General features: G+C 41.7%; 1 protein-coding gene across 3 annotated transcripts in view; it reads right to left on the bottom strand.

The window, feature by feature from the left end:
- The window catches only part of Dnah7 (dynein axonemal heavy chain 7), a 275,393-nt gene that overhangs the window by 227,445 nt on the left and 22,198 nt on the right, over positions 1-25,750 (bottom strand). The window contains exons 1-2 of one of the 3 annotated variants that reach the window (XM_040753633.1): positions 9,900-10,051; positions 4,661-4,723 (exon numbers count right to left, since the gene is read on the bottom strand). The exons of 1 other annotated variant lie outside the window; for it this stretch is intronic. In XM_040753633.1, coding sequence (XP_040609567.1) covers positions 4,661-4,723; positions 9,900-9,914 — 78 coding nt within the window. In that variant the 5' untranslated portion in view covers positions 9,915-10,051. Of the gene's footprint in view, positions 1-4,660; positions 4,724-9,899; positions 10,052-25,750 lie in introns of those variants that run through there. One more of the 3 variants, XM_040753634.1, reaches the window with a different exon arrangement.

Here is a 25,750-nt window from a genome sequence, read left to right as displayed (position 1 = left end):
CCAACAGTCACTGGATGAAGGTTCTCATTCCTCTTCTCTGTGGTACCATGCATATCTCTCCTAGGTTCTTTCCTGTTTCCCAGATTCTCTGTTAGGGGAATTGCAGACTGGCTACTACCCTGATCCATGTCTAAAATCCATATATGAGTGAGTACATACCACCACTCAGGATGGTTTCTTCTAGTGTCATCCATTTGCCTGTAAATTTCAAGATTCCATTGGTTTTTTTTTTCTGCTGAATAGATCTCCATTGTGTAAATGTACCACATTTTCTCTATCCACTCTTCAGTTGAGGGGCATCTAGGTCACTTCCAGGTTCTGCCTATTACAAATAATGCTGCTATGAACATAGTGGAACAGATGTCCTTGTTGTATGAATTTGCATCTTTTGGATATATGCCTAAGAGTGGAATTGCTGGGTCTTGTGGTAGACTGATTCCCACTTTTCTGAGGAATCTCCATACTGATTTCCAAAGTGACTCCCACAGCAGTGGAGGAGTGTTCCCTTCTCTCCACAACCTCTCCAGCATAAATTGTCATTGGTGCTTTTGATTTTATCCATTCTGACATGGGTGAGATGGTATCTCAGAGTTGTTTTGATTTGCATTTCCCTGATGGCTAAGGATGTTGAACACTTTCTCAAGTGTCTCTCAGCCATTTTAGACTCCACTATTGAGAATTCTCTATTTAATTCTGTACCCCACTTTTTAATTGGATCCTTTGATGTTTTGGAGACTTGCTTCTTGAGTTCTTTGTAAATTTTAGAGATCAGCCCTCTGTCAGATATAGGGTTAGTGAATATCTTTTCCCATTGTGTAGGCTACCTTTTTGTCTTGTTGACTGTGTCCTTTGCCTAAAGAAGCTTCTTAGTTTCAGGAAGTCCCATTTGTTAATTGTCAATGTCAGTGTCTGTGCTACTGGCGTTATGTTCAGGAAGTGGTCTCCTGTACCAATTTATTGAAGAGTATCTCCCACTTTCTCTTCTATGAGTTTCAGTGTGGCCGGATTTATGTAGAGGTCTTTGATCCATTTGGACTTAAGTTTTGTGCATGGCGATAGACATGGATCTATCTGCAGTCTTCTGCATGTCAATATCCAGTTTTGCCAGCACCATTTGTTGAAGATGCTTTCTTTTTTCCATTGTATAATTTTAGCTTCTTTGTCAAAAATCAAGTGTTCATAGGTGTGTGGGTTAAAATCGGGGCTTTCAATTCAATTCCATTGGTCTACCTGTCTATTTTTGTGTCAATACCAAGCTGTTTTCAGGACTATAGCTCTATAATAGAGCTTGAAGTCAGGGGTGGTGATGCCTCCGAAAGTTCCTTTATTGTCCAGGGTTGTTTTGGCTATCCTGGGTCTTTTGTTTTCCCATATAAAGTTGAGTATTGTTCTTTCAAGGTCTGTGAAGAATTGTGCCAGTATTTTGATAGGGATTGCATTGAATCTTTAGATTGTTTTTGGCAAGTTTGCCATTTTTTTTTTATTTTTCAGTTTAAATTTATGTTAAGAGAAGCTTTTTCCTTGCTTGCCGATTTGGTATATCCCCCGCCAATCGCCTGGGCTCTGCCGCACCAGCCTGGTTCTAGATCCGCATGAGTCCCAAATAAACACACAGGAGGCTATATTAATTATGAAGCTGTTGGCCTTGTTCGTCTCTTACTGGCTAGCTCTGCCTTAAGTAATTACCCCATAATTGTTAATCTAAGTATGTTTCTTACCGTAGAATAGTTCCCGGCGTCCTACTCCCATGGCGTCACATGTTGACTCTCCTGTGTTTCTCCTACCCAGAATCCTTCTGGATTCCTAGCCCCACCTATCTAGATTCCTATTGGCCAGACAGTGCTTTATTAGCATAAGACTTCCCCAACAAATTTAGATAAGAAACAAGGTTGCTTCACAAGTCAGTTCCAGGTCCCTCTCCCTTTCCCTCCCCTCCTCCCATGCCCTCCCCCCAACCCCCCCATTATCCCCTCATTTCTCCAGGGAGGGTGAGGCCCTCCATGGGGGTGTCCATAGTCTGTCATTTCATATAGGGTAGGGCCTAGACCCTTCCCCAAGAGTTCAGGGTGAGAGTTCACCTTACATTGTTGGGTGGGAGTCCAAAGTCCGTGTGTATACTCGGGATGGGTACTGATCTGCTGCCCAAGGCTCAATAGATTACCTAGGCCTCCTCAGTGACATTCACATTCAGGGGGTCTTGATCAGTCCCATGCTGGATTCCCAGGCTGATGCCTGGGATTCAAGAGTTAACCTTTGTCAGGTCAGCTGTTTCTGGGGGTTAAACCAGCCCAGTCTTAATCCCTTTGGTCATCAGTCCTCCCTCTCTGTTACTGGCTTTCTTGAGTTCAGCTCAGTACTTAACCGAGGGAGTCTGCCTCTTCTTCGATCAGCCACTAAATGAAGTTTATGTTTCCCAGACTCTCTGGCCATGGGATTGTAGGCTGGCACTCCCCAGATCTATGTCTAAAATCCATATATGAGAGAGTACATGCCATGTTTCTCTTTTTGTGACTGGGTTACCTCACAAGTTTGCCATTTTTATTATGTTGATCCTACCAATCCAAGAGCATGGGAGATCTTTCCATTTTCTGGTGTCTTCTTTGATTTCTTTCTCTAGAGACTCAAAGTTCTTGATATACAAATCTTTCACTTCTTTGGTTAACGTTATCCCCAGATATTTGATGCTATTTATGGCTATTGTAAAGGGTGATGTTTCTCTGATTTTTTTCTCAGCCCATTGATTATCTGTATATAATAGGGCTACTGATTTTTTGAGTTAACCATGTATCCTGCCACTTTTCTGAAGATGTTTATCAGCTGTAGGAGTTCCCTTATGGAGTTTTTTGGGTCACTTATGTAAACTATCATATCATCTGCAAATAGAGAAAGTTTGACTTCTTTCTTTCCAATTTGTATCCCCTTGATCTCCTTTTGTTGTCTTATTGCTCTAGCTAGGACTTCAAGTACAATACTGAAGAGATATGGAGAAAGTGGACAGCCTTGTCTTGTTCCTGATTTTAGAGGAACTGCATTGAGTTTCTCTCCATTTAGTTTGATGTTAACTGTTTACTTACTGTATATTGCTTTCATTATGTTCAGGTATGTTCCTGTTATCCCTGATATCTCCAGGACCTTTATCATAAAGGGGTGTTAGATTTTGTCAAAGGCTTTTTCTGCATCAAGTGAGATGATCATGCGGTTTTTCCTTTGTAGTTTGTTTATATGGTAGATTACATTGATAGATTTTCATATGTTGAACCATCCCTACATCCCTTGGATGAAGCCTGCTTGATCATGGTGGGTGATTTTTCTGATGTGTTCTTGGATCCGATTTGCTAGTATTTTATTGCATATTTATGCATCGATGTTCATGAGGTTTCTTTGTAGTTCTCTTTCTTAGTTGTGTCTTTGCGTGGCTTGGGTACCAAGGTAATTGTAGCCTCATAAAAAGAGTTTGGCAGTGAACCTCCTGCTTCTATTGTGTGGAACACTTTGAGAAGTATTGGAACTACCTCTTCTTTGAATTTCTGATAGAATTCTGCACTGAAGCCATCTGGGCCTGGGCTTTTTTTGGATGGAATACTTTTGATGACTGCTTCTATTTCATTAAGGGTTATAGGTCTGGCTGACAGCATTTTTAAACAAGGCAGACAGGAAAAGATTTACAGGCAGAGCTGTAACAGAGGGCCACCTCAGCATTCCTGAGAATCTGCTCACTGCACTGTTCAGAAACATTAACAAACTCTCAGTAAAGGAAGAACAAAACTTTAGCTTAATTTTCAAAGCTCTCATCCACAGTCTTCAAATTATCTCACTTCCAAGTTTTTCATATGACCTTCACTGCATAGACATAGCAGTTGGTCAATATGGTCAGTACGGCATAGACATAGAGATGGTCAATATGACCTACTGCATAGACACAGAGATGGTCAATATCACTTATACTGCATAGACATAGAGATGAGCAATATGACTTGCACTACATAGACATAGCAGTTGGTCAATACAAACTATACTGCATAGACACAGTTGGTCAATATGGCCTATACTGCATAGATATAGCAGATGGTCAAAAGCTACTAAGATGTCCTCCATCACTCACCCTTGCACCCACAGGCATGAAGACCATCTAGTCCTAGGTGTCATAAGAATATAACTCAGTGCCACTAAATACAACATAATTAATACATGGTAAGTTTTACTGCAGTGGAATCTAACTTTTCCAATACTTTATCCACTAACAATGCCTGTTAGCTACCTTTTCAATAGACAATGATAATTTATAGTGAAAATAAATAAAACAAAAGCCAATATCTACAAAAATCTCTTGTAGTATAGCTGTTCAGCCTTGGGAGAGCCATCTCCTCAGATATTACCAAATCCTCTCAGGTTTAAACTTTTAATGGTGGTTCCAGGTGACTCCCAAAGATCACAGAGCCAGACACAAAGCTGTAACCACCCAGGTCACTTGGGAATTCTTAGCTCAGCTTGCTAAAATAATCCATCCATGCTAGAAATTATGAATTCAGTGACTTCATTAAGAAAGGGGGTTTCCTGGGATATGTATCACACAGAATTCTTCCATCAGCTAGAACCTAGAATTTTAAATCAGACAATAGTGAGCAAGGCTATCATAATATACGATATATTAACAAATTACCATAGACAGCTGTGGTAGGAATCTCACTGGTGCCTTGGATTTTTCTTTGCCAGATAGTTTATCCTGTGTACAGAAAATTTATTTACTCGTTATTGCTAAATTTAATTTACTCAGCCAAATTTTACATTTTTAATACAGTCAAGCACATATCCAAAATATCCTAAAACATGATTCACTCATGGCATGATCTTATATATAGAAATCTTATAATACACCAAGAAACTATTAGAACTATTTAGTTCATTCAGAGTGTTGCAGGATACAAAGTTCACACACTCACACACACACACACACACACACACACAGATAGATACTAGTAGTAAACAGTCCAAATTTGAAATTAAGGAACAACTTTAGGGCTGGTAAGATGGTATCTCAGGGTTTCTATTGCTGTTACAAAGACCATGACCAAAGTCACTTGGTGATGAAAACCTTATTTGGCTTCTCCATCACCAGGTGAAACCAAGGCAGGAACTGAAGCAGAGACCATGGAGGAACACCACTTACTGGCTTGTACCTCAAGACTTATTCAGCACTCCTTCTTATATACTCCAGGACCACCTGTCCGGGTACGGCACCACCTACAGTGGGTTCGGCACTACCACACCAATCACCAACCAAAGAAATGCCGACATAGACTTGTCTACAGGCCATTCTGATAGGGACATTTTCTCAACCAAGTTTACCTCTTTCTCAGGTAGCTCCAGTTTATGTCATGTTGACAAAAATGAATTAATTGAATAAAATAAAAACCACTTAACCAGGGCAGATGGCCTTGCAGTTAAGGCACTTGCCACCAAACCCAGTGACCCGAGTTCAATAGCCTGGACCCACACAATGGAAAGAAAGAACAGACAACTTCTGTAAGTTGTCCTTTGGCTTCCATTGTGTGCTCAGAAATAAATGTGGCATAAAAAGAAGTGTAAGATATTTTAATTAAGCTATAAGGCATCACTAAAGAAGATTTGAATCTGGGGTCTCACACATACTAGGCAAACACTCTACCAGTGAGCTGTATCCCGCCTCCCCCCGCCCCCAAAGATTTGTGAACAGGAAAATGAACCTACTTATCTTAACTTCTATGAAGGCTTCATCTATTTTCAACAATTTCTGTGACGGTTATGCTGTTTGCCCCAGGTTGAGTCTCTACCTTTTTCCTGCTCTGTGATGGAGAGGATAGATTGTATGTGTGGACGCTATCCTCTAACATCTGATCTGGAATAATCAGTGTTCTCATTGCATCCCAACATACTGACCACAGGAGACAAGGGAATTGGAATATTTATGCCCAAGTACTATTCTTCTGTGGGGATAAACAGTAGTTCTCAACCTTTAACACAGTTCCTTACCTTGTGGTGACACCAAGTAAAAAATTATTTCACTTCTACTTAACTGAATTTTGCTACTGCTATGAATCGTAATGCAAATATCCAATATGCAGGGTATCTGATATGTAGCCCCTGTAAAAGGGTCATTTGATGTCCAAAGGGGTCACAACCTACAGGTTGAGTACCACCACTCTACACTAAAGTTAGTCTCACACTCATGTGTGCTCCCTGAACCCCACCCATACCTCTGCAAAAGGTGTCTTCTGGAACTCTTAATATAAGTTTATATTCCACAATAAAACTGCTGAACAGTCTAGTTCTTCCTAGAGCAGTCAAGTCTAGCTTTGCATCCAGATTTTTCTTTAGTGGTTTTCATCGACTCATCTTTTAAAAGAGATATTGTAAAACCTGTTGTACAACCCAAGCATTAGCCACGGCAATCAAAGGTTTCTGTTAAACTGACAATAATTTTTTTCTGCTAAGTTGACAATAACTTCTCAAAATTTAATAGGGTTGTTGGACATTTTGTCATGCACCTGTATCCCAGTGCTTGGGAAGCTGAGACAGGAAGATTATATACCAGTTCAAAGTCAATCTCAAACACAGAGTAAAACTTTGTTTCAAAAATAAATTTTAACATGTTAGTTCAAAACTGAGTGTCACATGTTAGAGCTATGGTTGATAAAGTTGTCATTATGGGATTGGTCTCACAGTAAACTTTTTCACAGCTTCCTTTTGTTAATAAGATGATATGATGAGGGGCTGGAGAGAAAACTTAAGGTTAAGAACTTGTTGCCTTTACAGAGGGCCTGGGCTCAGTTCCCAGCACCCACATGGCAGTGCCTAGCTGTCTATAATTCTAATTCCAGGGGTTCTAATGCCCTCTTTTCAGCCTCTGAGGGCACTGCACACACAGGCAAAACTTTTATACACATAAAAATAAAAATAATCTTTAAAACAAGATGGCAAACAGGATGACCACAGCAAACAAATGACAATCACTTGATACTGTAACTTTAGAAAGTGCTGAGTGCCACAAGGCTACAATAGTTTCCTCCCTCTGCCCTCAAGCAACCATTAGTTCTCGAGGACTTTCCTGTGTGCATCGACACATTTGAACTCCAGAAAATTCTTCAACAGAATCTCCAAGTGTCTGGAGCTTTTTTTTAAAAACTAGTTTTAAAAATGAAAGGAGCAACTGCAAAAGACCCATATTTTTCTTTAAATACCTAACTTAAGAGAAAAACCCAGACAGCTATCTCTGAAACATGCCATGTCCCTTTCAACCTTCCACTAATGAGATGAATATGTTAAAGCCTCCTCAGTAAATAAAATTCTGCCACCTGCTCACTTCTTCAAATGGAGTGAATACATAAGTAAATGTCATGTTAAAATGGAATTTCCGAAAATTTAATCCATTCTATTTGTTTTAGATTAAAGTATAAAACTTTCATCTGTTCAAAAGGAAAACTGTACTCTAAATTAGCATAGACAAAAGCATCAAGATGACTTTAAAAATTATAAAATCAACCAAAACAGTAGGAGAGAGCCATCTGCTGCTTGAGACAATGGCAAGAATCTAGATGGGTCAACAATGCCCATTCTTGGTGATGCCAAGACTTCTTCAGTGGAACTGGCCCTTCTGGAGGGTGTGAAGAGACAAAGGTGTTGGTTCCAGTCCACTTTTTAGAAAGAGGGAGCAAACAACTTCCAGTGATTGCTTAGTGGCTGCCTCATAGCTCTAGCTGGATAGGTAGAAGGAATTATGGAATATAGCTCTCTAGAAAAACCACTGTATATTGAATAAAAGAAGTATTTTAGATTTGACAGTATAGAATATGTATGGTTCCATGATTGGGCCAAAGACTGACTTGGGCATCAAACAAATGAGCTACTAAATTATAGATGGCAATGATTCATGATTTTGTTAAGAAGTTTGGGCACAATGCTATTGAGGTCTAGTGATGCTTGCATGTATGTTATGATGTTTCCTTTGTTGTTACATGTACATGAAATTTGGGAGGATATGTTGATGTATGAATCATGGTACCTGCTTCTTCATCCTCAATTTATTATATGAATTTCAAAACTACTGAAATAAAATTTTCTTGAGCATTTAGGTAACTATTACTTATTTGCTTAATAAGTTAGAGACTTGATATTGCTATTAATCTATAACCTATATAATCTAGAACTATAGATGCTATATATAGATATGACATTTCTTTCCAAATGGCTCACCACATTGAGGGATGGGACCAACTAATGCACTTAGGAAGCTATCAGGCCATGAGGATGCTATTTTTATCTAATGTAAGTTTATGACAGAATGGGCTGTTGAGAGGTAGGGCCTGGCTGAAGGACATGAGCTATTGGGTGCATGCCTTCCACGTTCTGTTCTTTCTCTAGACTCTTCCTCAGTGATCTTGGCCTTCAGGCTGCCGTGAGGTAAGCATCTTTGCTCTCCCATGCCCTCCTTGGTGTAATGCTTTGGTTCAGCACCTAGGAATGCCCAGAGCCAAAGAACCTAAAAACCATGAGCCAAAATAAACCTTCTCCTCCCTTGAGCTGCCTTGATCTATTTTGTCACACACTCACAAAAAACCTGACTGACACTGTAAGGGTCTAAAAAGTGCTCTCTCTCTCTCTCTCTCTCTCTCTCTCTCTCTCTCTCTCTCTCTCTCTCTCTCTCTCTCTCTCTCTCTCTCTCTCTCTCTCTCTCTCTCTCTCTCTCTCTCTCTCTCTCTCTCTCTCTCTCTCTCTCTCTGTGTGTGTGTGTGTGTGTGTGTGTGTGTGTGTGTGTATGTTTGGTATCCAGGTGTATATGGGAGTACCCTGCCTCCACACAGAAGCCAACCAATTGCTCTCTGACTTCCTACTTTGAGGCAGGGTCTATCACTGAAGCAGAAACTAAGTTGATGGATGGAAAGTCCCAGCAATCCTCTCCTCTCTGCTCCTCACACAGGCAAGCTCAGTAACACTGGGCCTTGAAGTAGGTGCTGGGGATTTGAGTTTATGTCTTCATGGCATTCACATGAAGCTCTTAAGCACTGAGCCATCTCCTCAACCCCTAAGCCACTTTTAAATAATTTCACAACAAACTCAACTCACAAAAGAAAGCAGTATGATGTGATGAAAAAAAAAAGCTGAGTAAAATTTTCAGATGGAAAATCAACTTCTTTTTATTTGGGTTGCTTACAGAGTCCTTTTCTCATTTGTCATGGTTTAGAGAGCTGGAATTTTTCTCCAGCAACCCAGAAAAACGTCTGCACTGTAGCCTTCCTGTGGTGTGCTGGCATCAAGACCATCGACCATGGCTCTATGCTGTAGTTACTCTTAAGGTCAACAAAGAAAGATCTTTATTTTCACAACTATTTATTTTTACAAGCTATTGTGGCATGCATCTTTTATTACACACCACAGGACTAAGTGAGAGCCCTGGGTGGCCTGAAATCTCAGCGCTAGGCTGGCAGAGGCTGCAAATTCAAGGCCAACCTGACCTAAATAACGAACCCCCAGCCAGCTTGGGGTGGGAGGGGTATAGTAAATAGGGCGTCTCTCCTCAGAAAGGAAAAGTCTAAGTGGCTTGCAGAAAGTCACCCTTCTAAGAAGTGCACGCCCACATTGAGATCCCGCCCAGCCTCAGGCTACCCAAGTACTACTCCAGGAGAGCAGCTGGGGTCGCTGTCGAGCTGTTCCCGCAGCTGGTGCGTCCCAGAGAGTCCTGTTTCATAGTTAAAGGTGACGGTGAGATACAGTGGATGGGAAGGGAACAGGAGGGAAATGCTCAACACTCGGGGTGGCACAGGAGTTTAGGGTGGGTCCCCGAGAGCCACAGTCTTCACTACTCCTGCCTCCTGCGCGCTTGGACCCCCGAGACCCGCGACCCTAGTTAGCGTCCCCGTTCTCACCTGCTCGCTGCTCATGGCTGCCAGGACTTGCGAGCCGCGCACGGCGGGGGGCCTGGATCGCTGCTGCGGGACACCAGACCCAGGGACAGAACTGGCCAGAGCTGGAAAGCTCTCTCCACCTGGGCTCTCTGAGCTGGGAGCTCTAGCGTCCCTGCCTCATTTGTTGCTAAGCAACAAGCTGGCTAGTTCCACTTCCGGTCATCTGTATCTGTGTGATCAGGCCCAGAACTTTCTGGGAGGCACAGTAGAGTGGTTTTCTAGGACCACCTGAGGGTGGTGGCAGGCAGCTGTGAGGGGCGAAGACCCTTTGATGACTAAGTGGGTCCTCTGCCTTAAGCCTTCATTGAGCAGTTTCTGCAGATTTCATTGCTAATGTAGGCAAACGGAGTAATGAGAAGGCAGAAAATGTATTCAGGTGCATCGGTATTCAGTGCTGTTGACTCCTCCCACACTGGAGGAAGTGTGCCTTCAAAGATACATTTAAATCAGCAAGTGATTGTAGATGAATGAGTCCAGACAAAACCTCAGGCACAGACTTGCGAGAGCATCAAGCAAGTCAGAGACAGTGCTGTGAATCACAGCTCTAGCCACTTGGAAGACGCGTGATCTAAAGGAGGAGACATGGCTGTGTGAGAACTGCTCCAGGCGGAGAGGAGATCGCACACAGAAACCTGAGACATTTCATGGCTACTAGAAGGAAAAAACAAACAAACAAACAGTCTGCTAGATTGAGGAGTGGGGCAAAAACGGATTAGAGTCCAGTGATGAAGGTGAAGAGATAAATAGGTGCTATACTTCAAAGACCTGATAAAATATGGTGAGGAGTTTAGACTTCAAGGGAAACAGCCTCCCACTGAAAAGTTCTTAGTTTATTTTGATTTGTTTTTGAGATGTTCTCACTGTATAGCCCAGATTGGCCACAAAGTCTCCAGATATTTCTGTGGCAGCCTCCCAAGTGCTGGTATTGCAGACCTATGCACCAAACCCGACTGTAAAATTTTCTGTTGAGAAATGACAGACTTCTAACCTAAAATTTATGTGTGACAGGTTAAGGGATCTCAAATGGCCAAAACAATATTTTAAAAGAATGACATATTTGAAATCATATTTCTGATTTCGATTTTTAATTCAAAATGACAGCAATGGAAACAACAAATGATTGTAAGAAAGGTAGACATCCACACGCACAAACATGAAGTAAACAATCAATGCCACATATAAAAAGGAACTCACATGGATTGCCTAAATATAAGAGCTGAAACTTTAAAACTCTTTAATGAAAACACAGGGAAGACTTCACAGCCTTTGACTTTCTTTTGGTTTTATATATTTATTTTATTGGGTAAAGTATGTGGAGGTCAGAGGACAACCTGCTCTCCTTCTACCATATGTGTTCCAAGAACTGAACCCAGGTCATTAGACTTGACAGCAAATGTCCTCAGCCACTATGTCATTTCACTGGCTCTGTGATATTGGATTTTGCAATAACTTCTTAGGTTGGCACCCGAAACAACAAAAGAAATTAAACAAACTCAACTCTATCCAAGCTTAAATCCTTTGTACTACAAAGAACACCATGCGAAGACTAAAATGGCAATGCAGCTAAAATATCAATTCCATCCTTAAAATGGAATAGGAACTATTCTTTACAAAGTTTATGCTAGTAAGAGGTTTATACCCAGAACATTAACAAGTGCTAGCAAAGGCACAGAGAAACTGGAACTCTGCACCACAGGGAAGTGTAAACTGGTAGAGCTACTAAGAAAAAAAATAGCTTGATGGTAACTCAGAAAATTAAACTTGGCATATGACCTAATTAGCAGCTAAGACACAAGCAAATGTGTGTACACATATCAGAAATGTCCATAATAAAGAGAAAGCAATCCAAATGTGTTTAAGTGGAGGAATAGATTTAACAAAATATAGTATATTCCAAAATATACTATCACAGGAATGAACTACGATGACATTCTGCTACCAAAATATAGACCCTGCAAAGGAACAAATACTATGTCATTCCAACCACACGGCATACGTGGAGCAATCAAGTTTATATAGACAGAAAGCAGACCGGCGAGTCCCGGTGGCTGAGAATGAAGAGACCTTGTTTAATGTTACACAATTTCAGTCTTACTAGATGAGAAAATGAAAGACTTTGCAGATGGGTGACTGGTGGGTGCACAGCCATTAGAGAGATTTAATCCCACCAAATTATGCACTGAAATATGATTAAATGATAAATATGGATATATATTACTTTAAAATTTTGCTTTAAATGTCCTTGAAAGCTAGAGGGGAAAAAGAAGAGAAGGATGACAAGGAGGTAGAAAAGAAAAAAGAAGGAAGAAGAAAGTAAGGTAGGAGAGAGAAGGAATGGGTGAGGAGAAAACTAAGTAAGATTGGTGGTGTTGGTATTTTACACATTTAGCTTTTTTGTTCCTTTAGTTTTTTGGGGGGGGCATCTAGCTGCCAAATAAATCACACCTGAGGAGGCTTACTCTTATAAATGCCCAGCCTTAGCTTGGCTTATTTCTAGCCAGCTTTTAAATCATCCAATCTACCTTTTGCCTCTGGGCTTTTACCTTTCTCTTACCTCTGTAAGTCTTACTTTCATTCTTACTCCTTGTCTGGTTAGGTGACTGGGTGGCTGGCCCCTAGCATCCTCCTCTCCTTGTTCACTCTTGTTCCTTCTCCTCTTCCCAGATTTCTCCTCCTACTTATCCTCTCTGCCTACCAGCCCTGCCCATCCTTTCTCCTGCCTATTGGCTGTTCACTTCTTTATTAGACAGTTACAGAGGGATAGAGCGATAGTTCGTAATGGCAGAACAGAGGCCTGGCAGCTAGAGCCGGAAGCTGAGAGCTCCTGTGTCCACACCGCACAGGCGAAGCAGAGAAAGAAAACAGGAAATGAATGGTATGTCTTTAAATTCTCCAAGCCTGCCTTCAGTGACCTGCTTCTTCTAAACTCTCCAAAAGAGCACCACCAACTGGAGGCTCCAAGTTCAAATAACTGAACTCAAGGGTGACCTTCTTATTTTAACCACCACACGGAGAGGAGGAGAAAGAAGAGGAGGGTGAGGAAGGAGGGACAGAGAAGAACCGTGATGACAAGATCACATATGCATTTTAGAAAGACCACCCTAGCTTCCACAGATCAGAGGCCTGGGGGGCTATTTCAAGAATTCGCTGAGACCAGGAGCTGGGATACGGCAGCAGTGGAGAATGGAGTAGAGTGGACGGATTCAGAGGTGTTCAGAAGGAAGTTTCATTACGATGCTGAAGGTTCCTTCTCCTTCTGATACCCTAGTGGATGGCGGTATCATTACGTAGAGAAAAGAGGGGGAATAAATAGGATTAAAGAGAAAGCAAAGAAGCAAGTGTGGACCATGTGGTCTGTAAGATAGCTGTAGGACATGGGAGTTCATACATCCCCACTAAGTGTTATACACTGTTCAGAACTCAGAAAACAGCCATGAAGCTAAGACTATGGATTCAAAGCTAAATATAAAGATGATCTCAAGTCCCTAAGCTCCAGCGAATAGTTCACAAAGTGTGTAGACCAAGAGCAAATGGAAATCTATTTTTAAAAAACCCAACGACAACAACAACCTAAATATTAAACATCAATAGTTGAAAGCTGGACAGAAGGAGGCCCTAAAAATAATAAAAAAATGTTTTAAAATCCAAAAAAGTGACCAGTGATAAAAAGAACATAGAGCAATAGAAACCTAGGCAGAATGCACAAAACTTAAATCCAAGTGGATCAAAGACCTCAACATAAATCCAGCCACACTGAACTTCTTAGAAGAGAAAGTGGGAGGTACCCTTGAACGAATTGGCACAGGAGACAGCTTCCTGAACATAACACCAGTAGCACAGACACTAAGATCTACAATTAATAAATGGGACCTCCTGAAACTGAGAAGCTTCTGTAAGGCAAAGAGCACAGTAAGCAAGACAAAACGGCAGCCCACAGAATGGGAAAAGATATTCACCAACCCCACATCTGACAGAGGGCTGATCTCCAAAATATACAAAGAACTCAAGAAATCCAAAACACCAAAGGATCCAATTAAAAAGTGGGCTACAGAACTAAATAGAGAATTCTCAATAGAGGAATCTAAAATGGCTGAAAGACACTTAGGAAAGTGCTCAACATCCTTAGCCACCAGGGAAATGCAAATCAAAACAACTCTGAGATACCATCTTACTCCTGTCAGAATGACTAAAATTAAAAACACCAGTGACAGTTTATGATGGAGAGGATGTGGAGAAAGGGGAGCACTCCTCCATTGCTGGTAGGAATGCCAACTCGTACAGCCACTTTGGAAGTCAGTATGGAGATTCCTCAGGAAAATGGGAATCAATCTACCACATGGCCCAGCAATTCTACTCTTAAGCATATACCCAAAAGATGCACATTCATACAACAAGGACATTTGTTCAGCTATGTTCATAGCAGAATTATTTGTAATAGTCAGAACCTGAAAGCAACCTAAATGCCCCCAACTGAAGAATGGATAAAGAAAATGTGGTACTACTTAGTGGAAAAAAAAAAAACAATGGAATCTTGAAATTTTCAGCAAATGGATGGCACTAGAAGAAACCATCCTGAGTGAGGTAACAAAAAAACAAACATGGTATGTACTCACTCATATATGGATTTTAGACTTAGAGGAAAGGAGTAAGTAGCCTACAATCCACACCGCCAGAGAAGCTAGGAAACAAGGAGGACCCTAAGAGAGACATACATGGTCCCCCAAAGAAGGGGAACGGGACAAGATCTCCTGAGCAAATTGGGAGCATGGGGAAAGGGGAGATGGAGTAAGGAGAAAGAGAAGGGGAGAAGAGAAGGGGAGAGGAGGACATGAGGCAGCAGGAAGATTGAGTCAAGGGAAGAATAGAGGAGAGCAAGAAAAGAGATACCATAACAAAGGGAGACATTATAGATAAAGAGAAATCTGGCACTAGGGAAATGTCCAGAGATCTACAAGGATGACCCTAAGTAACAATCTAAGCAACAGTGGAGAGGCTACCTTAAAAGTCCTTCCCTGATAATGAGATTGATGACTATCTTATATGCCATCTTAGAGTCTTCATCCAGTAGCTGATGGAAGCAGAAGGAGACACCCACCAGTTCAACACTGAGCCAAACCCCTGGAATCCAGTTGCAGAGAGGGAGGAGTGATGAGCAAAGGGGTCAAGACCAGGCTGGAGAAACCCACAGAAACAGCTGACCTGAACAAGGGGGAGCTCATAGACTCCAGAGCAATAGCTGGGAGTGAACATGGTGGGTGTCAGTTAGGAGGCCTGGGCAATCTATGGGGCCTCTGGTGTTGGATCAGTATTTATCCCTAATATACAGATGGACTTTGGAAGCCCATTCCATATAGACACATGGGGGAGGGTCTAGACCCTGCTCCAAATGATACCACAGACTTTGAAGATTCCCCCATGGAAGGCCTCACCCTCCCTGCGCAGCATAAAGGGGATGGGATAAGGGGTTAGTGGGGAGCAGGGAAGCCGGGGAGGAAGAGGACACTGGGATTGACTTGTAAAACAAGCTTGTTTCTAATTTAAATTAAAAAATACAAATAACCCAGAAAAAAGAAACCTAGGCAGAAGATATCTTAAGGAACTGTGAAAAAAAATGACATCAAAGGCTTCTGAAAAGTGAGTAATGATGTAAGATGGTCAGTGATGAGCAGACTAAGGACCCTCCGAATGGTGCAGCGTGACACAGCAACACTAGACGGGTACAGATAGGGAAGAGCACCAACAGTGGACAGTACCCAACAGTATGCAAAACATTTGTGAACAAAAGGTAAAGACTCAGGCCTGGAGTGTCTCCTCAAATAAGAACTACATTATTTTAAACAGGAGAGTCTCACTTGTATTTAAATTCAAGTGAAAAGGAAGCAGAGAAGTAAATGAAAGGAGGTAACATCAATTTCAGATAAAGACACCCCTGCAAAGAACGTCTTGTAATGAGAAGGGGTGGGGGGGGGAGGGTAGCTGGGGATGCATCTATGTGAGTGCGATAGTGTGTAGTTACTGGGAAAAGAGGAATTTTGTTTTTCCTGTGATAAAGCCTGGCACCACTTGTGCTAAAGCAATAGGAAAGGTAGGAGGGGAAGACTGACGACAAACCTAAGGGAAAGGAAGCTGGTAGGAAAGGAGGGACAGTGGGAGAGAGGAGGAAAGACCTCACACGCAGTGGGGGAGGCCTCTCAGTTAGTGAGGGCTGCAATCCCCAAGGGCCCTGAGTTGCTTTCTAAAGGGCTGGCCATACACGCTTTGAATTCAGAGAGACAAATGCATCTTTGCAATGCCTGGTACCACAGCAGGATGATGGAGACAGCATGAAAGAGTCTAATGAGGGGAGGGCACGAGAACCTGAAATCAATAGAGGAAGAAAGGCAGTTAAGTGCGAGGAAGGAGAGCTAAATAGGGGTGTGTGGAGCCTCAGCAAGGATAATGATGTGGGAGAAAATAATTGCTAAGGATGAAGGATAAGAGTCAAGAATTGAGCTGGACCTGTAGTGGTGCACGCCTTTTATTCCTGCACTCAGGAGGCAGAGGCAGGCAGATCTCTGTGAGTTCCAGGTCAGCCTGGTCTACAGAGCGAGTTCCAGGACAGGGTCCAAATCTACAGAGAAACCCTGTCTTGAAACACACACACACACACACACACACACACACACACACACACACACACACACACACACACAGCGTCAAGCACTGACTTCAATTGCAGAAGTGTGGCACACCCCTATTTGTCCTGGAAGTCTGCATCTGAGGGAAGGACTTTGACCATGGAAAGTCAAATATGAGCAGTCAAAAGCACAGCAGGAGGAACACTGAACAAGTCCTCGGCAAACAAACATGAGACAGAGGACAACGGGAGAAGGCCACAGTTGGTAAGAACTGGTACTCGAAAACAGTATGCAGCTTGCAGCTAAGGCAAAAAGCAGCAACCAGGAGGCAAAATGGCTTAGAAAGATGTGTTGCCTGCAAAAGGTATGGAGACACTAGAACCATCTTGAAAGAAATGCATCCCTGAGTAAGGGAGACTTGGGGACTTTATTTGTGATACACATATTTGTGTCTTAATACACTTCAGGCATGCACACATTCCTGAGCTTACTCAGCTCAGGAGCATAAAGACAATGAGCTACATGCTTCTGGGCATTCTCAGTTCCATTTCAGAAATCACTTATTTTTAATACATATTAATTGTACACAATAGAGTTCCATTACAACCTTCTCATACATGTATACATTGATGGGAGCAGGCAAAAGCACCTTGGCCTGAGTACTGCCATTTTGACTTGACACTCCATTTTACCTGTAGGGGAAATAAAGTTCATGTTCCCAAGCCTGAGGGGAGCTGAGACCTTGCCAGTGGCTGACCAACCTCCTCCCTAAACCATAGAAATATTCGCTATGCATCTTTAGTTCTTTAGAAACATTATGACTGTTGCTAACAACAGAGGAAAGAAATCAATCTGTTTGGTTGGGCTGAAAGGCTTGCATTGTTTGTCGGTTGACAATGATGGAACAAACAAGGAAGACTTTGATTTCTGACTGGTGAAAATTGTAACTATAACGTGGCAACAAATGTTTGTTACTTTCATGCCTATAAACACTATTTCTGCCCCTGCTTGGGGCTGTCAGAGGCTATATCCCTGATCCACTTATGTGACCTGCTAATGCAGTGAATTATTAAAATCTTTGGGATCATAAGTGTTGTCTCTTTTCTTCTTCATGGTGAATAATGGGCTAGGTGCAACAACATGTATTTTAATTTTATTTTACCCACAATTCCTCAGTCTTCTTCTTCCTACGGAATATTCCTTCTAGTTTATGGGGTTTTTTCTTTTAAATCTAGGTTCCACATGAGAGAAAAACGTGATATTTGTGTTTCTGAGTCTTCTTTGCTGGACACGGTGATCTCCAGCTGCATCTGTTTTTTGGTTTTTTGTTTTTGCAAATGACACAATTTAATTCTTCTTACACTTTCTTCATCCATTTATCTATTGTACCTAGGCTGATTCTGACAGAGTGGCTATTGTGAACAGTGTCTCAGTAAACATGGATGGACAAGCACCTATGTTGTATGTTGACTTAGGTTCCTTTGGCTATATACCCAGTGGTTATACAGGTGAATCACATGACTTACATTCTGCCTTCAGAGTTTCCTTCCTTCCTTCCTTCCTTCCTTCCTCCCTTCCTTCCTTCCTTCTTTCCTTCACCTAATGCCAATTTCCACAGCAACCATAATTTAAATTTCTACCAGTACTACATAAGGGTTCTATATCCTTGCCAGCATTTTTTTTTCCTTTTGAGATAGGGTCTCACTGTGTAACCCTAGCTAGCCTGGAATTTGTTTTGTACATCAATCTGACCTCCCAGACACAGAACTCCATCTACCTCTAATTCCCAAGTGCTGAGATTAAAAGCATGTGCCACCATACTCGGTCAATAAGATGTTTCAATGAGCCAGGTTTACTATTATAACCTTACAAGTGAACCAGGGTGACTCAGTCACCCTGCCTGTTTCTTGCACATTTCTCTGGAGTCTTAGTTAAAACAAAATAAAATAAAGTGAAATAAAAACCTGACAACCCCCCCCCCAAAAAAAAGAAACCTGACAACTCCAAAGTGTGTTCACATATGAGTTTGGCTCCAAAGTACCTGCCTCACATAAGTAGCTAACATATAAAGGTTGTGATCCCAAATCTGGAGTGGAAAGAGACAAGTGTCACCAAGGCTTGGAGGAAGGAGGAGGGTCTGCGAATGAGTTGAAGCGGTGGCAACTCTTGTGCTCAAGGGGCATAGTGAGAAGACTGGAAATCCAGTCGAGTATAGCAGTTTGAGTCGCCCATATAGGAATATTAAAAACACTTGCAAGGTCAGAATATGAGAAGAAGTCTTTTGCCAGACAATGAGCTGGAGAAAGGATGGTGTGGCCACGCTAGCAGTTGACAAGGCCGTCTCCAAGCAGTTCCCAGGGACAGAGGGTTCTTGCTAGGAACCCAGGCTCAACTGGACAACTTCATGGGGGGGGGTCACAGCCCACCTTAGTAGGTCAGGGGGCATCTAGAGATTAGTAGCAACCACACTAGACACAGAAGAGCCTGGGCTTGCCAGCTGTTCCCATCTATAAGCATTCTTAATTGCTTTATTCTCTGGCCACATACTCCAGCCTCAAAGGCCACAGTTGTCACAGCAGGCGACACACTAGTGTGACTCTCTGCATTGCTTCTGCGACCCTCCATTCATACTTCTTCCCTGGCCAACTTCTCATTTGCAGAGCCCTGCTTCTAAATCTGTCTTCATCAAGGCGCCCTGCCAGAGTTCTGGTAAGAAAATCATTTACGAAATTTGCAAAAGCAGTGCTTTTAGGCCTGTCAGTTGTCCTGCACTCCGTCAAGCAGAAGGGACGTGGCGCATGGGGCTGGTGTTCCCACAGTAATTCTCTTCATTGTCTGGAATGCTGCAAACAGTACTGACACCAAAGAAATAAAGCAACCCCTTCTCCTCTTCTCTTTAGGCTAAGGCCAGCTCGAGAGATTTCTGGGAGTGGATTTTAGAGGAGAGATGTTGCAATGCTGGGACGTCAAGAGGCGGGAGGCATTATTCCACTCCTATAGTCTAGTTCCTGCATCAACTCCATCAGCTGCTTGGAGCTTCACTGCGGTAGAGCTATCTGCATACTTCTGATTTACTAATCTGTAAATGTGGAAGCGCATTTCTGGTAAAGTAGAGCTGGTTCCCAGCTAGCTAACTGTGAAAGACTAAATGGAGAACAGAAATCACTTCACATTTTAGTTTCCCTAGCATTGTTTTCAGTTGCATTTTTATGGCCCTATGCTCTCTTCGAAGTTTAGGGTGTTTTACTATTTCTACTTTGTTGGCAAGATGATTTTTATTGGATATTAACCAAATACTTGCTTAAGTATTGTATACCCCAATTTGTGCTGATTTTAGAACCTTTCTTACAAGGAGATGCTTTTAGAGTTTATAATACATTGTCTTAATCCCAGCACTTGGAAGGCAGATGCTGGAGAATCAGTAGTTCAATCAACCTTGGCTATGTGGAAATTCAGGGTGGGACACTTAGACCATCTGAGATTGTGTCTCAAATAAATAAACAAACAGTGAGATGGTTCAGTAGGTAAAGGTGCTTGCCACCAAGCATGATAGCCTGAATTCAACCCCCGGGTCCCACATGGTGGAAAGAGAACCTTCTCCCCAAAGTTGTCCTCCAACATCCACACGCAGGCTGTGACGCATGCGCACACACAATAACATAGGTGAATGTAAAACAAGTTATATCGTCTAAGTTTAAACCACTGAGTTCTGGCTTTTGCGATGCTCTTTGTTACTTTATTTTGTTTCTCTTGCTTTTGAAACTGTGGACACGTGGAAGGAAACAAATGGTGTTGTTTATCTTCCTTTAGAGGCACGGGAAATAGAGCTCAGCAAGGCATACGCAGATGCAGCACGGCCAACTGGAGAAGGCAGGGAGGGCGCAGAGGTGACAGAAAGCAGTCGGGATAGCAGTAGGTAGGAAAAAGGAGACAAACTGGAGATTGCTTTGGGGGAGAAACCGACTGGACTGTGATGTGCTACGTGTAAGGTCAAATGTCAGGGTTTGTGGTTCGGCTTTTGGTCTAACCATTCAGTAGACGTAGTGGACATGCCATGGAAAGTGAAAAAAATGAAAAATTTGATGTTAAATATGTTGGCGTTTAAGATGTTTATTTAGATGACCCAGAAAGATGTTGGGGCAGGGAAAGAAGCCATAGAGCACTTGGGTGTGTTACTAGTTAGGGTATAGATTGGAAGTTCATCCAGAGATGGTAGCAAAAGCCATGGAGACAGATGATGCCATCAAGTAAGAGTCTAGGGAGGAAGTCAGGGATGGAGAAAGAGAGAGAGAAAGAAGGAGGAGAAAAATTGTGTTTATATTTTGGTTCCCTAAATGTCAAGTTCAGTTGGATCTGCAATCTTGACATCTCCCACATAGTTCGAGTGTTTTGTTGTTACTGTTTCTTTTTGTTGTTGACATTATTCATCACGGAGGGGAAGAAGGACAAAGGTAGTTTGAGGACAGACCCGGGGCTCTTTTTTTTTTCTCTTTCGGGAAACTTTAAAAATCGCACATTTTTCAACTCTTTAACAAAGTTATGCAAGTACAAAGTCAAAGTTACAAAAGATAGAACCCTACAAAATGAGGTTGGCAATTCATGCATGTGGTATTTGTTCGGGAAGACATTGAAATATATGTGGACCAATTCCTAGGAAAACAGCGATGTTGCTTTTTTACCACATTTGACCTTCTACTAATCACAACCAGACAAATGAGAGTGAACGCATTATTTTCTTTGAACACTAGAGGGAGATATATTCACTTGCAAATCTGGAAGAGAAACTTGTTTTACATAGCACTTCAATTATAACATGGATCTTTTAATATGGACTATTTAAAACTCTGATAATTTTGCAGTCACCAAGAAACACCGGTATATATTAAGACTGGAGAAAATGACATATGTTTGGAAATTAACCTGATTTCTTTGACAGACCAGGATTTTTATGACTAGGTTGCTCTCAGGCCATACCTTAAGTCATTTTCCTCTCAAGCGATAAGAAGCATTAAGTATACAAAACAGCAAGTTTTAGTTTGGGCACACATCAGTTCTTCCTCCCTGGGAACTCAGGGGATTTGGACACTGTAAGTTAAATAGTCAAAAGCTTCTAGGGATTGGTGTCTATGGACATCTGAATCACCATCCTTCGCCACATCCTTGCCTGTCAGGTGGCTCAAAGGTCATTGGCACAGAGCTCATTCTGGACTTTTGTTTGCCCAATAAAATGTTTTTCGACTTTGCCTGGTAATCACATATATATGTAGTGTTTTCATGATTGCTTGGGGCAACTAAAAAAAACTTTCCCTTTATTTGCTTTGGTAATCTTTCCAAAGAACAGTCTGCAGACGTTCTATTTTTTTTCCTGATCAAAGGTTGTATGTGATCTCAGCCAGTCATTCTTGGCCTGACAAGTGCTTTGTTTGACCCTGTAAGTATTTATAAATTAGTTCTATAAATCTTCCATCCCCTAAGTTCCACCATTGAGGTTGTCCTGGTAATTTAAGGTGGTGGTATCCTTTCTACCTCCAAGGCAGGAGATCGGAGTCTGTTTTCTGGAATCAGAACTGGTATTCATCAAGTCGTAGTCTCTATTGGTTGGTGAATGTCAGCAAGTGACTTTGGATGCCTCCATGACTATTCTTGAGTCTCTGATGTGGGATTGCAGCCCTTCAGAACTATGGGGATTGATTCACACAATATATAAACTGTTCCCTGCTTGGTTTCTAGTGCCAAAGCAGGCATTCCAGGCCCCGTGTCTTCCTTGCTTTCCACCTGAAATGCTATCATCTCAAAGGACCCTACAAAGCATATGTTCTGCATTTACATGCTCTGAAGTTATGTCGCGTGCTGGTGTTCAATACAGAATGTGACCTGGGTCACATTTGCAAGGTTATCTCTTGTAAGACTACAGACATGGTCAGGCTTGTATTGTCCTAGGTTCCACTCCATTCGTGCAGATGGTGGGCCTCACCCAGACCCCAGACGGTACACAGTCAACCTCTCCTACATATGGTCTGGGGAGGAAGGAGACAGGAGAGAGGCAACTGAAATTCAGGTGAAGAGAGGGGCTGTCTTAGACAGGAAGACCTACTCTTTCTTGCCAGTTTGAGGTCTACTTTCCACCTCCATAAACTCCAGTGAAAGCCCTCTCTGTTCCACTTCCGGACTAACTGAACTCACCTCTCTCACACTCGGAGCATCTCCCAGGTCAGTCATCTGGGGATGCATACCTTGAATTCCTACTTAGCCACCTCATTTGTATGTCTCACCAGCCAGAGAGGAAATCATGTCCTATCTTGCAGTGTTTTTCTTAACACATTTTGCTGTGTCCAATATAAAGTAGGCACTGAACACACACTGGGTGTATTTCCATACCAGGTTTCCCACAGTTTACATTGTTATGTGTTTTTTGACAATAAAACTTGTTGGAGTAACTATACAAATACAGTTTGAATGTACTTTTTTGTTGTTGTTGGTAGCATCTGAGGATTATGTTTTTCCTTTAAATTATATATTCTTAAAAAGAAGCTGAGAGGCATGAAATGTCAGGGTTCTGTTTGTTGGTTTTGTCTGGTACCCACGCCAGGGATGGAAAAAGATCTGGAAAAGGACACACCAAAAAAAAGTAGATGCAGAAAAGACTATCGAAGCAGACTCCTTCTGGTCTGCTTCTAATGATGGGTGATGTTCCTAGCTGCAAAACGCATGCTTAAGTGGCAGCTTCTAAATCTATGCACATTCCCATTTGGTTGTCCCAGTTCCCCCAAATGGGCGGTCTTTACCCAAACCCCCTTCCTTAGCATGCTGTCTTCCTTCGCAAACCTCCATGATCTGACTTCCATCTCATGGTCTATAGAAACAGCCTTGTGTCATTAATGGCCAGGAGCTACAGCCCTGTTTTTCTTAACTACAATTCAGACTTTATTACTGCTGTCAGATCCTTAAACTCACCTTCTAGGTGGCCTTGTTCCCTTCACTCTGACATTTCCTTTCGTGTTACTTCTTCCATCCTTGGACATTCCCCAATACTCCCAGAGCCCTTGCTGGCAGCCTTTCTCCCTCTGTTCTCGCACAGAAGGCTCATCTGCCTTTGCAGCTCCATTTGTCACCTCCACGCTATGACCCCAGGTGTTGTATTCTCTCTGCTTTGGTTCTCAATTGCCTTCATGACTGTTCCCTCTCATTGCCTTACTCTTCAAAACTATAGGTCCCAAAGTGGTCCTTTTTTGTTCCTCTGATAATTTACTTATGTCCCCACCAATTTTCTAAGTGCAGCATCTTGAGATCTCACCTCTGTTTTCTCTCTGTCTTAGAATCCCATCCAGCAAGCCTTTCACAGGAGTGTGGCACAGATCATCCTTTCCTGCTAAGTCCTACTTACTGGGTGATGAGCACCTAGGTATCGGTATGAGTCCTCAGTGTCTTCCCTGTCTCTGACCTCCACAACATATGAATTTAAGAGCAGAAAATACCAGTACAATTCAGAAGAGTACTCACCAGCTCCTTCCTCCTTGCCAACCCAGCCAGAGCTCCCACAAGCCTTTTTTCTCAATGCAAACTCTGCACTGGTCATCATGCAACCTCTAGTCAGATTGTGAGCAGCATCTTTTGGCAGACATTACTTCTCTATATGTTTTTTTTGTATTTTTATGTTACACCTGCTTCAGTGATGTGCCATTAATTGAGCTTCCTGCTCAAACAGACAACCATAATGGTTTTGCTTTATAATACGTCATACAGAAGAATCTTCTGGTTTACTAACAATTATAGTTGCAAGAATTCTAATCACTTTTCATATACAACTTTTACTTACTCTTTAGGTCCCAATTGAAACATTAGCTCTTCAATAAAGTCTTTCCTGGCCACTCTAGGCATTTGTGACTGCTAAATTTATCAGATTTAGTTTTACATATTTAATCGAATGAATAAAACATCCCAGTTCTATATTTTGAAGAGTAATGACTTCATTGAAAGCAATTGCCTTCTCAGACCCAAAGGATATACACATAAATTAATAGAAGGCATTCTGTTTCTGGGTAGGTCATTAGTGCCATTACTGTAAGTAATAAATAAAAATGAACTCTTAGTGGTATCCCATTTCCAGTGGAGTTAAGAAATAGCTTATGCTCGTGAAATGCTTACTACTTTATTCTTAGAGAATGAACATCACTTTATAACTTCTGATTTTTCTACTGTAATTTTGGGTAAGTATCAATATACGTTTTTCAGAATTATAGGCTGCAGATGACAAAGAGTGAATCTTAATGTCAATTAAGGACCTCAGCTAACTATCATAAAATCTGTGCTTGTGCTCATTAGTTATAAATGTTATCACACTAATACTGGCATCCCTGATGGAAAGTGAGGTAGAAAAGATTAAGACAGCCTGTGGGAACTCTGTATTGTCCATTGTAATTGCTCTGCAAACCTAAAGTTAGCAGGAAGAAGCAATAATTAAGAAATATAAATTAAGAATAATAACATTCAGGGGCTTTGGATGATAATGTATCCATGCAGGTTCATGAACTGTCATAAATGTCACTCCGTGGGAGAATGTCTACCTTGCAGGAGGCCATGCACATGTGAGGAGAACAGTGGAAGATACAGGAAGTCTCTCTTCTGCTCAGTTTTCCCGTGAACTTAAAACTGTTTCAGATAGTAAAGTCACTACTATCTCAAACCGCTTACAAACCTCTATCCTGTCACACATATAGGGAAGAAAATGAAAGCCGTCCTCAAGGCCCATTGCATTGTCACTGCCAAATTTTTGGTGTCCTTCTAGCCTGCTGCTCACCGGTCTATCTATCAATGGTAGAACGTGGCTTGTTCATATGTAATATAAATATATTTGGATTCTTCATCTTCCTTTCTCAAAATGTTTAGTGTAAATTCTATGGAATATTTTCTGACTTCTCCTGTGGTAGTTTCATTGTGCTGAATTATTATTGAATTATTATTTTTTATTGTGCTAGAATTTCCTTCCTTAACACACTAGATTATTAGCAAGAATGGTTTTAAATATAAAGCAGAGATTCATAATAGATATATTTTTATATCTTACACACCGTTTCCATACCATATGGTATTTCCTTGGCTTACTAGTTGTGTTCACTTATACCAAATGAGACAGGTTAGAAGTAATACTATGTAAACTGGGCCTAGTATCTCAGGAATTTGATCCCAGCTACGCAG

Source organism: Mesocricetus auratus, unplaced genomic scaffold (assembly GCF_017639785.1).
Source record: "Mesocricetus auratus isolate SY011 unplaced genomic scaffold, BCM_Maur_2.0 Super-Scaffold_100010, whole genome shotgun sequence".
Classification (NCBI taxonomy): Eukaryota; Metazoa; Chordata; class Mammalia; order Rodentia; family Cricetidae; genus Mesocricetus; species Mesocricetus auratus.
This window is presented reverse-complemented; position numbering and strand designations above follow the sequence as displayed.